Source organism: Bombus affinis, chromosome 16 (assembly GCF_024516045.1).
Source record: "Bombus affinis isolate iyBomAffi1 chromosome 16, iyBomAffi1.2, whole genome shotgun sequence".
NCBI lineage: Eukaryota > Metazoa > Arthropoda > Insecta > Hymenoptera > Apidae > Bombus > Bombus affinis.
In genome coordinates, this window is record NC_066359.1 from 6,818,887 (window position 1) to 6,831,523 (window position 12,637).

Consider the following 12,637-nt stretch of genomic DNA (forward strand, 5'->3'; position numbering starts at 1 on the left):
GGATGAGATCTAGTTCGTATATTTTGAATTATTAGTGCATTCTAAGTTTTAAATATTTTAATTAATTAACTCTATTTTATATAATAACTGCACAAAAAATTAATTAATTTTATAGATAGTGAGATTTATCAAATTTATGGAAAATTTTTTTAATGGATCAATTTTAATATTTTTCAGTTAATCGATTATTACATAATTTACTTACTTCATTAGCTTGATTCATATTTGACTATTCATTTTTATATTCTTTTTATAATGAACGCATGTTTCATTTTTTGTAGAAAATTATACTTTCATTTTATTTTCCGTGATAAGTCTGTAATATAATTTTCATTTTTATATATTAGATTTCATTTGTTACAAACTTTTCGAGGAACCAATGATAAAATTTAATTTATTCTATAGAAACGTAATATCTGTCGATAAGCGCATGTGTATGTACAGATAAATGTCATAGTGCTTGTTTCGTTTCCCTACAGGTGGTGTATAGATGCATTCTTTGACATGAACAGTCTTTAGAATCTCATGCATTCAAATTCTATTTCCCATAAATATGTACGTGTAAAGTCACATCAAAATATACAGATTAATCTATAATCTATTATCACATAGAAAAATACACATTTTAATACAACATTTATAGTAATAAATTTCAAACTTTACACACAAAGCATTCTATTTTTATTCTTTCATTCGTAATATGAAATTATTCGTAGAATTTCTTACAATTTTGTATTAAGCTTTTCGAACGAAATGTTACCACTGTTCCTATTGGTCACTTCTATTTCATGTTCTGCAACTGTTTGTCATGATCCATCGTATATTTCAAGTCTCACTTTATCGTCTGGCTGCGTAATTACGGTGGAGGTTTATGAGGCCTAGTGTGAGCTAGTGTCGAATCGAAACTCGAATTACATCGCGAAATAACCAAGTTCGATTAGGCCGTAACACTTAACCTTACCTATTCGAAATTACTTTTCCGCGTGCTATATATTCGATTTTTCAAATACAATATGTCTATTTTTACTTTTATTGCCTTGGCTACTTTATAGCCCATTATAGTTGTACTTAAGAATTGGGTATACGATAAATCACTTATAATTTTTCCGTTACAGTATCCTGTTTCTCGACACAGTCAGCGATTTAGGGAGGAGGAGACAAAATCACTGCCGCCTCGTCGTCTTCCGGTGAGTCATTTGTACTTTCATTACTTTTTAACGCCAGAATTTTATACCAAGTTAATCGAAATGATCGGATGAGGTTTGGTAAAAATTAATAAACAATTGTAAATTGAAACGATTCCTTCGAGAAATCCTACTTTCCCAAAAATATTCTTGCGACATTTCAATTTCCATTGTTACGAAAGCCATCGAATTTCATTATTTCGGACTTTTCGCAAATAGAATGCAATCTTCCTCCTTCATTAAGCCATACTCTCAAGAACAAGTTCGTCCAATTATGTCGACAACAGAGCGAGTAGAAAGCATAAAGAAAAAAAAAAAGAGAACAACGAGTCTCACTTGGACCCATTCCTATGAACAATCACGAAAGTATCGAACAATGCTTCATAAAAATCAGCACAAAGTGCTAAACTCTATATTTCCCAGGACTATATCCCACGTGTATCACGGTTGAAGAGCGCATTATACGAAACATAGCGATTGTTATCGCGAGGTTGACTAATTGCAAGGACGATTTTTAACGCGAAAACTTGGACGTGGTTGGGCATTGTCGTTCGTGACTACGAACTTATTAAAACCGACGTATATATCTAATTAAAGACAGAAAAAGAGAGACTCATTGTCTATAGGTCGGTAAAGAGCCCTCTGTCTTGGTAAGTGGCGCTGAAGGATTTTCAGCTCCTGCTCAACACGGTTTCGTTTTAACGAACGAGAATGTCGCATAGTCATAAGATTATAGTACTACTTCGGGTTTGCATTGTATCGACCAACTATGATATATGTTACAGCGAAATTGAAATGTGCGAATAATTTTCAAATACTGAGATATTTTGAAGCTTCTATATGGTAGTCACGGAAGTGAAAGTTAATAAAGACGGGTTAAAAATTGTAATATTGAGATGGATTAATTAATACAGAGAATTGAATACGAAATTCATGGATCTCTATGATCGACTGCGTATAATGCAGTAGTTGACTGCACTATCGACCGTGTGCGACCGTTGCCTCGCGTCGCGGTGTCGTGACGTCACAGTCACTAATGCCCGAGTTACATAAACCCCCATTGCGTGTGTTCTGTGTGTCTCTCTCTCCCTCTCTCTTCTCTCACATTTGCTGCGTGCTTGTCTCGTTCCACCTCCGCCTACTATATCCTCTTCGCTCTTCGAGAACACGTCTATGCACTTCGAAAGTGTCTTTGGCACTTATTTCTGTATTCTCAGCCTAATTCGTGAGAACAGCGTCCGTTGTTTTAACCATTAACACGTTGACTGTCACGCAAATTTTATACGTCGTTAATTCAGTAATGATAAATAATAATAAAGTAATATTTAATTTTTGGAAATATCACTTCGTATTTTCGCGCCTTTTCTTTCACAGTGCATTATCATTTACGTTGCTGAAATTTTGTTCATGAAGCTTGGCTTAGTTTGATGATCCTAAAGAGTTTACGAATAGGTAAGATAGGTCACCGATGACCAGCAGTAGTTGCAGTCAACCCGTTAAAGACTGTCACGAGTGAAATTTCGCTTCATAGAAATTTCATTTCGATATTCGATAGGTTAGTAACCGTGTCGTTTTTCTTTGCGTATCGAAACGTTTTTAGATTCGTCTGCCAATTAATATAGTATCGTGGTACTTTCGTAGAACTCCTTTATGGGGTGAGTCTAGGGCTGGTTCGGCTATTTATATCCACCGACTGGTATGGTCACTTCCCTTCTTTCTTGGCAATAGAGGTTATTGCAAGTTCTCGAGAAACGACCTAAAGAATCCCAAGTTCTTTTACCTTGTACGAGGGAGATAGGGTGGCAGATTTAGCGAGGCAAACAGGAAGAATCGACTGGATCGAATCGTATGTGGCCAGCTACGCGCATATCCCAATTCCAGCCTACTAATTTCAAAACCATGAAATTCCTTCGAAATTATTTCGCTGCAAATCAAAATTTTCGTCGCGACCCGATGAAAACACGAATACGGATTACCGACGATCAACGATTACCGACGATCAGCAATTGCCTTTAACAAGACAGAGTCTAACAAAAATGGCACGTGTTTGTTTTTAACTGCTCAGTAACTCAAGGTTAAGGGACGAAGCCTTCCTCCAAAGTTCGATCCCGTAACACCACACAAACGATCGCTAATAGAACAAAGTCTTGTTAACGAAACTCGAGACAGACGATATTTAGGAAAAATTCCGTCTGATCGTAACGCACCGTCATTTACAAGGGAACATTTCGCTGAAAACGATTAAAGAGTTAGCAAGCTGCGATCTCTGAGCAGCGCTCCGCAAACACAGCGAGGAAGGAGGAAACGTTATCCGCGATGAGAATGTATCAATCAGCACAATTTAACTCGGCGTTAGCTGCGGAAGGGTGAAGGGGCGGTGAAGGGGGGCCAGTAGAAGAGAGACAGTAGCGTAATAGAAGCAGGATGGAGGCGAGTAGGAAATAAAGACGAGGGACGACGGTATAGAGGAGCAAGCGAGAGGATAGAGGAACGAATGCAACGACAAAGAGGCCAGCAGACCAACAGAGACTAGTAGAAAGGTTAGAAAGGGAGAGAGTAGGAGATAAAGAAGGATGGTGGACGATGTGGAATCCGTGGGATCGGGGAAGGCCTGAAGGAACAAGCGCTGTTAAATTATAAATAATTTAATACTCGTTGTAAGGTTCGTTGATAAGTACCGTTGCAGTTCAAGTATCGAAACGTTTAAGGTATACAGTGGCCCAGGAAGTATTTCAACGCTTATCGCGGAATCTTTTGGTGAGATTTTGTCAAATTTGTTCGCACGGTCGCACTATAATTAATTTAATAGGAATTACAACAGTATAATTTGAAACCAATTTCCAATGCAAATTGAAAGTGTATACAGGAATTACGAGATATTTATTGCATACATATACTTAGTGAGAAATTAGTATAGCGCATGAATAGTAGTCTTAAACGTACAATTAACGCTGGAGGTGGTCTGGCTGCATATCGTCGCTTATTAACATAGGGAATAATCGATTTTGTTCAAATACTTGGCTGCTTTTCGCAAAGTGTATGCTCCCAAAATATGTCTCGTAACTTGTATAAACATCGTTAGATCCATCGCTAACCTTGCCAATATAATCACGATAGCCTCCTCGCTAATGAGATTTCCAAATGCTTCGTCCAAATGTATACGTAAGAAATTTCCAAGAGTGTCCGAGGATTCTCGCCAGCCGCTGTACGCAATGAAACGAAGAAATTAACAGAATGCTGGCTTCCGAGAGATATTCGTATAATATCGGTTTCGAGTGGGAGAAGGAGGATGACGGCGATCAGGGAGGAGCAGGAGATGCAAATGCGAAATTCGCTGGATTAAATGAGGGATGGGGAGTAGGAGGGTTTAGAAGGGAGAGCAGAAAATAGAATGAATATAGGAAATAAACAGGGACGGGTAAGCGAAGGAGCGAGGAAGAGCGAGTTAGAAGAGCGGAGACGGAGAGAAACCGGAGGCCTTGAACTGCTGCGGCGGTCGGCATTGCAACTTTCCGCTCTATAGATCTCTCTGTTGCTCTCAAGTGTCTCTCTTCAGACCATTTCCCTCTCCTCGAACACGTTGCTGGAGCACGAACCATCTTTCTTCGATCGACGATTCTCCGTCTTCGTTCACGTTCTCTGCCTCTATTTACATCGTTCCCCTGAAAGTCCCCTGTGGCTCGATGGTAATAATTATATATTTCTTTCGTTCGCTGCGTGCACTCGCTCCACAGAGGCCGGAAGTCTTATTGATTCGCGTTTTGGCGCTCGATGAAACTCCGTTTTGGTTGGACCTTTCGAGTTTTGATGCGCCGACAGACGTGGAATATCGCAGTACAGCGCTCCATTTAGGAAATTTCAATATGCACCTTAATCGAGGAAATGTAGGGAATTCCAATATAGAGGTATGTTCGGGGAATGTTTTCTTAATTTTTCAAGGTTGGCACAAGTAGTAGGAAATATTTTTTGACGTTGGTTAAATAATGAAATAAAATAAGAAGAAATAAAATTTCTTTGCATTTTCGCACAGTTTTCGACATTTCGACTTAATTCGATGAGCAAACTTTGTAGATACGAATTTTTAGTCTCGCTATACATACGGACGAGGTTAGTTTCGATGTAGAGGTTAATTCAAGAAATTTTAGAGGAAATTGGTACATGTGATGCCTTCTCGTAAACTCTTGGGAATTCTTCGTCTAATTTATAATTAGGCAAAAAGGCAGTAAATTAAAAAATAGAGGTTATTTGTAAGAAATACAATGTTTATAAAAGAACGTCATGTATATACCGTCTAAAAAAAAAAAAAAAGTAAGAAATCTTCTAGAAAAAAATATTATATAAACAACTACGAGAAGAAAAAGCTTGGTGTATATAAATAGGGATAAAAGTTCGTAAAAACGCAGAAATAAGACGGGTACGGAGGAACGTGAGCGTGCGTTATGCATCAGAGATCCGGCACCTTGAACTTTTATCACGTGCGCGAACAGAGACGCGATAATAAGAGGCGGGATTGTTGTTTGCATAAGCGAACGCGTAATCGAATACCAGGAAACAATGCTTCGCGTGCGAAAATCGTGTTTCTGAGTCAACGATCGGGACCTCGGGTTTCTTGCACTCGATTTTACGCCCTCGAATATCCGTCCGGCTACTCGGACAGAAATAATCCGGCCGACACCGGATACATTTTTGTTAAGTTCGCCGTTCTCCGTGGCAAAACGGTTTCTCGTGAAACTCTGGAATGTTTTCGACATTCAAGCTTCTTTTTTAATTTTTTCCTTCTTTTTTTTTTACTTTGCTCTGGACAGCGAAAAATAACGCGTAATGGTCGATTTAAGATGAGATTTTTAAAGCACCGCGAAATGATTTTAATTGTTGGTAAAATTGGTGGAATAATTGGTAAAACAGATTTGGAACGTGAAATGTTCGGGACATTAAGTTCTATTAATATTCTAGGGATATTGCGACTTAGGGAATTGTCTAAAGATTGGCATTTGCAGATGGAGCTAAGTGACTTCAGGATTGCTTAACTAGTCAACCTTTAGGTTAGGCTGCAATCAGAATTACGCAATGATGATCCAGGAAATTATACAAAATTACGACCGAGTTATTACAAAATCGTTCTGATACTCCATGAAAGCAACTAAATTTTAGAAAATCGTTGGCAAATATTCTCGTTCGATGGATGAGATCGAAATTTAAATAATATTTCCATAAACATCGAAGTAATTGCTTTGCGAATCAACGAAAACGTAACAAAGTTTGAAATGGACTAAAGGAGGTATGAAAATCTCTTTTCCATTAGCAACAAAAAGTAAAAGGGCATTTTTGGCGGTGAGTTGAGCGAACAGTGGTGCCTGAAACAACAGCCAGAAGATTCATTAGCCCAAGCTGAACAAAGAATGTCGAGTGACTCAAACGATAAACATTCGTATGAAGTTTCTCGGAGTTTGTTGTGGCCGTGATCGCGCCACGATTTCGCGTCCGGTGGATTATTGCGATCCTTCCTATTGTTGGCTCGTTATCAGGAAGTTTTGCCAAAGACCAACCCGTGATATCTCCGTCGGAGCTATCTCTCGATAGGAACAATCGAAATGAGTCAGATAGCCTCTGTCTACGCCGGAGTGTTACAAGTTCAAGTTGAAATTAGGATATCTAACCTCAAAAGTGAGCTAACCTATCAAGGTCATTGATCTTAGAACGAACTTACATACTGGCATATAGCGGTGGAAACTTTCACGTTTCGTAATATTTTTCTTAGTTTTTTTTTCTAAATAAACAACAACATTCGCGAATAACGCAAGAAATTAAACGAGGAAGCCCTGTAGGTTAAATTTACGCCCGCCTAACCTAAAATATCAATGTCTATAGAAAAATCTAATTTCTATCTATATAATGTCATAATAAATCAAATTGCAGTACAATGATATTTTTGTCCATTCCCCTAATACTTTTCTCCGTTAAATTAATTCTCTACAAGTTCCTCGAGTTTACTTCCAATTTATTTACTCATTGGTCGATGAACTTCTTATCAGCAAAAATAGTGCGGTTTTATAATATCTTAATCGTGACAGCTGCCTTTACAGTATCTTTAGTTGGAACCACTGTATTTTGGTAATTCGGTTTATTTCCACGCTGGATCGGATGAAAATGTAACTATGCAAGTCGATGGAACGCGAAAATAGGAGGCACAACGTCTATTTCAACAATTAAAATTTCCCTTATTCATAAAGGGTAACGTCTGCGTCAAACGTGATCTACGATAGATCGAATCATTAAATATCGCGTCTATGTTGACGTAAATTGCATCGTAACGGCCGAGTTGGCCGAGACCTTTTTATAGTTCCGCGAAGAGACGATTTTGTCGGTGGTTACGTATAAACGATCTTTTTATAGAATATGATATTCCGTCAAAAAATATGCATATGCAGAAAGACCTGGATCGTTAATTCTCACTGACAGAAATTTTAAACAAGACGAGGGTAAAGATAACAAATTTATTTCCAATAGTTTCCTCGTTTATCGACTGCAAAACTATACGTTGACGTTTATGTGGTTAAATGTTAATCTTGTCAAATTGAAAATTGAAGGCTGCACAGAATTCCTTCCTTTCTATCAACAGTCGTTTTATAGCTAAAGCTATTAGTTAAAACCAGAGCGATGCTGCAATTTTGTCGTTACGTTATCATAAAACAAAAGTGACCTTACAATAGAGATACTGGAAGCGCGAACAATTTTATTTAAACAAAGGTGAAGATCATCCCGAACAATAGCGTACATCGGGAAATGCAACTCAAAGTCCAGAAATTCCCCTTTTTCTCAGGTGAAAATCGATCGATTCATCAAACGACCAAGACCTCTTACAGTGTTTTTCCAATGAGTGACAAATAACTGCCATACCAACAGAGCTGCACCATAAACGTGTATCTCGCTGATCGTGGAGCGATCTGTTGGCGATTTAGAGTCACGTGATGCGTCAGATCGTGGCTCAGCCGTGTATACATGATAGTTAACGAGGACGATAACAGGGTCGCCTGCTCGCGTATACGTGCTCGTGAATCTGCATAGTAGTGCGGTTAAAGAACCAGGTTATTACCAGCGATTCAACCCTGACATTTTGTACGATGACGCTAATGCCTTACACGTATATACAGAGAATACACCGGTCGGGGTTAGGTTCACGCTCATCGTCAGGCTATCAACAGAGAGAAAGAGAACTTGGTTTCGATGGCTGCTTCAAGCAAGAAAGAGGTCAAGGGACCAAAATAAACGGAAAAACCGAAGAAGCTTGCGGGTCGCTCGTCGGCGATTCACCAATTACACGCGAAACTGTTGGTTTTCGAATTGTTCGTCAATCGATAATGGTGACGCGTAACGGTGCAAGCGTCGGTGAAGCGAAAGTATCGTAATAATCGATTTTCATACATTTTTATATGTTTATATTTATTATATATTATTATATGTATTTATTATACATTTTTTATGCTTATAGTAAGTAAATTGAGATTTGTTTCATCTGTTAAACATGGTAATAAATACTGCATTTTGAATATCTATAAATATTGGCATGTCATACGCATTGAGTGCATTTTTGCATCTTCAAATGTCCTATGCACGCGCAAGAATCCGCAGTCTGGTAATAATTGAGAGTTTACTTGTCCAAGTATTCCGTTCCGAATTTTCGATTTGAAACCGATTTAAACGGAGAAGCAAAAATATTCGCTGCGCCGAGCGAACCAACGATACGTCAGGTTCCGCGCAAAGAGGTTATAAAGAGGTTCGACGCAACAGATTACATATTCGATGATCCTGAAACGCGAGTCAGAGAGTGCGAAACACTGTTGGTTCAGGTGATTAAACCGAACGCGTACGGCCAATGGAATTTTTCACTCTGTGTCTGCTGCTTTTTTTCTTCTTGCTTGTCACGTTTTCCTGTGTTTCTCGGGATCAATTGGGCAAACTGTTTCCCACACGAAATTTTGTACACCAGATAAAAAGGACCTGCATGGTATTCTCTATTTCCCTAGATTATTCTTCCTGGCAATAGAATCACGTTTGACGGATTTGAAACGAGGTTATTGAAATTTTCACGCGGAAAATTTCATCTCGGTGCTGTTATACTTATCTTTATCTGCTTTAATAATTAGTTAGAATAATTAAATTCCACTAGATAATGGTTAGAGGTATCGATAACGATCGACCACAGCTGACAATAATTACCAACTGTTGCCAGTGACAATTGGCGAAAGTTGATAGTAATTAATAGCAATAGTTGGTAATAATTTATCATGCAGTCAGATGGGAAAAAATATTCCAAGTACGCGGTGATGTTTCACGATAGTTGACAGAAATAATTGATAACAGTGATTAGTAGTTAACAATGGTGATGGACAATAACTCGTAACTGTGCTCGACAACAGCTAATAATAATCTATCACGAAGTGAAATGTAAAAATATCTCTCGCTAAAAGTATCACATATATTATTTTTGGTTAGGTAAAATGAAATTTCACCAGCGGTAAAAGCGTTCAACATGGAATATAAAATTCGGCTCGTAAAATCAGCTGGCTATAAAGAATTATGAATTGGAAGTAAAATAAGCGGTTTTTTGAAATACTAAAAGTCAGTGGAATGGTTAAGATTTACGAGAAGAATGGAATTCGTAATTGGCGACGAGGCGTGGCAATGGGCAGATTTTACGGGGACGATCCTTTAACGATACCGACAACGACGAGGGAAATGTAAGTCGACTGGCAAAGGCTAAAGCCAGTGTAAAGGGGTGGTTATCGAGCGGTGTCTCCTCACAAAGCTCTCCTCGTACGCATACAGATCGGTCTAAATCAATACGTACGACTGTCGACGTGCCTGCAAGGTACACGTCTGTATATTTAGATACGCTGCGCGCCGCTCGAAAATCCATCGGAATATTCGATTTCGTCGACTGATATTAACCAACGGAGTTATTGCGTTTTCCAACTTTTGTTTATCTATTTATTTAATTTTAGTAACGAACGTGTTTGCAGCGCGAAGTATTTTAGAGTATTCGATGTTTCGCATACAAATTATTATTTATCGATGTCGAAAGCGGACGAACGATGGACGATCGTAGGGGAATAAAGAGATGTGCGTAGAAAGTTAGTTGGAAGAAAATGCTTAGGAAAATTCTGGCAGCAAGAAAGTACGAAGAAAAATCGTCGCAAGGTAATAAAAATTGGGAAATTCGTGGAAAAATTCCCAGCAGGTAATCGGAATAAGAAAAGGTTTAGGAAAATTGTCAGAAAACATTTAAGCTAGCAGGGTATTCAGAATTGTAGGAGCTCGAGGAAAATACCCGGAAAATATTCAGAATAATAAAATACGCAAAGAAGTCGACAGAAAACACTTAGAAGAAGGGGCTTCTCAGAAGGTGTTCAGAGTGAGAAAATATTTAGAGAAATTCTCGGGAAATATTCGGAAGGAGATATTTAGAGTGAAGAAATTTCCACGGTTATCGAATTTTCAGGAAATATTCAGATTGAAAAATCACTTAGGAAAATATGAATAAATGTATCTATTACTATGTTTGAAATCATGCAGACTTTTCGATGAAAATTGTTTGATATTTCAACTTTGCTCGACGTTTTCCTAAAATACACATTTCGTAATCTGCGCTACATTCTCTTTAAGTACATTATTTTTCTTTTTCCTTTCGCGAAAAAAGATTCCAGTTATAGAGCTTCAAATAAAGGCCGCGCAGTGCGTAGGAATCGTAAAGTAGAAGCGGCCTATAAGAGTCAGACACCACCGAGTCTGCCATTGTCGATTATTTTCTACTTCACAATAGATTTCTGCTCTACAGTAGTAACGCACGTATAGTCAGACACTAGCGTCCTATACTACTGGAAAACTCCTCCATTGAAACGTTTTCTCTATTTTGCAACCGTTGTATTCTCTGAACGAACACGTGCCATTATTACTGCTCCGAGTAAAACCGTGTCATTTTTTCTCAATTCTTTCTGATTCACGGTTTTCGCTGCCAATCACGTTCTTTGATAAAAATCGAGCATATTGCCCGGGCATTTCGCTCGGATTTTATTTATTTATTACACTCGACCGCTAATAAAACATCAATCGAGGAACGATGCATTTATCGTTCGATAAAATACATTTTCCAAATTGCAGTAATTCTATGAAAATACGTTGCCTTGAAATTTGTCGTTTATCGATCTTGGTCAAACACACAGACTCGATCAATTTTCCTATTTCTACCATGTAAACGATAATTGAACAGAAGTTTGCGGATATCGAAATTCAGCAACTTTGACAATCCACGAAAATCTGTCTAAATTCTAATTTATCAATCTTCCTCGAACAACGTGATTCTCTGACGAAATTCATTTTTCTACGAAAGACTCACAAACCTGGTGACGAATTCACAAATATCAAAGGTCGATAAATTCAACGATTCTTCTGCACCGTCGATTCTGTCCGTTCCATTGTTTATAAAAAAAACCTTGTCCAGGGAAGGATCGTGTTTTCGATCGTGGATCCCGATAATTGGCGCTGGGTGGTTCGAAAATAGGTCTCCCGACGGGGAGTAAACAGAGCGTAGATATATAGAGACGAGGATGTCGGCAGCGCGGCATAGAGACGGTTCGAACTTGTAAGGAACGAACGAGGTAAGCCCGGCCAGCTGTGGCCCAGCTTGGTTGCATCGGGTCGATCAATAAACGTGGCTGACGGTAGTGCAGTTGGCCGCGCGTTAGGCGTCGCGACGCCCCACGGGCCAGGTCTAAATTTCGGCCGCTGCACCGGTGCCACTGTGTCGCCAGCCTTCCCGTTTTTCCCTCACTGCTCCTCTTTCCCTTTCTGCCGCCAACCCGGACGCGCTTTCGTTCCTGGACGCGTCGCGACGCCACGCTCGACCGACTTTACTTCGCATAGTCGATAACTATCGCTATATCAAATCCACAGAAAGCTGCATTTTTATTCACAGCCAGTGGCTTACCATCGTTGCGTTAGTCGAACCAAATTGATTCGAATCGGTTTTTAATTCTTCGTAAATTTATTCATTTCGTTACGTACACTGATTCGTGATAGGAATATTTTATGTATAGTGGTAAAGGGAACTGTATGGTTTATAGCAAAGGAGAAATATTTATAGTTGTATTATGATAACTACGCTACAGAGTATTACACGTATGTACCATGTACCATGTACCATGTACCATGTACCATGTACCGTGTACCATGTACCGTGTACCATGTACCATGTACCATGTACCATGTACCATGTACCATGTACCGTGTACCATGTACCGTGTACCATGTACCATGTACCATGTACCATGTACCGTGTACCATGTACCATGTACCATGACTATACTATATCGTACTATACATGTTTATTAATAAGCTAGAATGGGGCTGTGATATGCATGAAACGAAACGCAAGAAACGTATGTACGTATATCTAT

At 38.8% G+C, this 12,637-nt stretch overlaps 2 protein-coding genes across 4 annotated transcripts in view; both read left to right on the forward strand.

The window, feature by feature from the left end:
* The window catches only part of LOC126925344 (muscle LIM protein 1-like), a 58,794-nt gene extending 50,053 nt beyond the window's left edge, over positions 1 to 8,741 (forward strand). Inside the window, exons 7-8 of one of the 2 annotated variants that reach the window (XR_007713873.1) lie at positions 7,840 to 8,269; positions 8,336 to 8,741. Coding sequence is in view for 1 of the 2 variants with exons in the window: in XM_050740795.1 (XP_050596752.1) it covers positions 7,840 to 7,894 (55 nt within the window). In the remaining variant the exon portion in view is untranslated. Of the gene's footprint in view, positions 1 to 7,839 lie in introns of both variants that reach the window. The other variant, XM_050740795.1, reaches the window with a different exon arrangement.
* Positions 1 to 12,637, forward strand: part of LOC126925341 (ecdysone receptor-like) — a 198,460-nt gene that overhangs the window by 1,007 nt on the left and 184,816 nt on the right. The window contains exon 2 of one of the 2 annotated variants that reach the window (XM_050740772.1): positions 1,116 to 1,187. The gene's annotated coding sequence lies outside the window, so the exon portion shown is untranslated. Of the gene's footprint in view, positions 1 to 1,115; positions 1,188 to 3,925; positions 3,942 to 12,637 lie in introns of those variants that run through there. The other variant, XM_050740773.1, reaches the window with a different exon arrangement.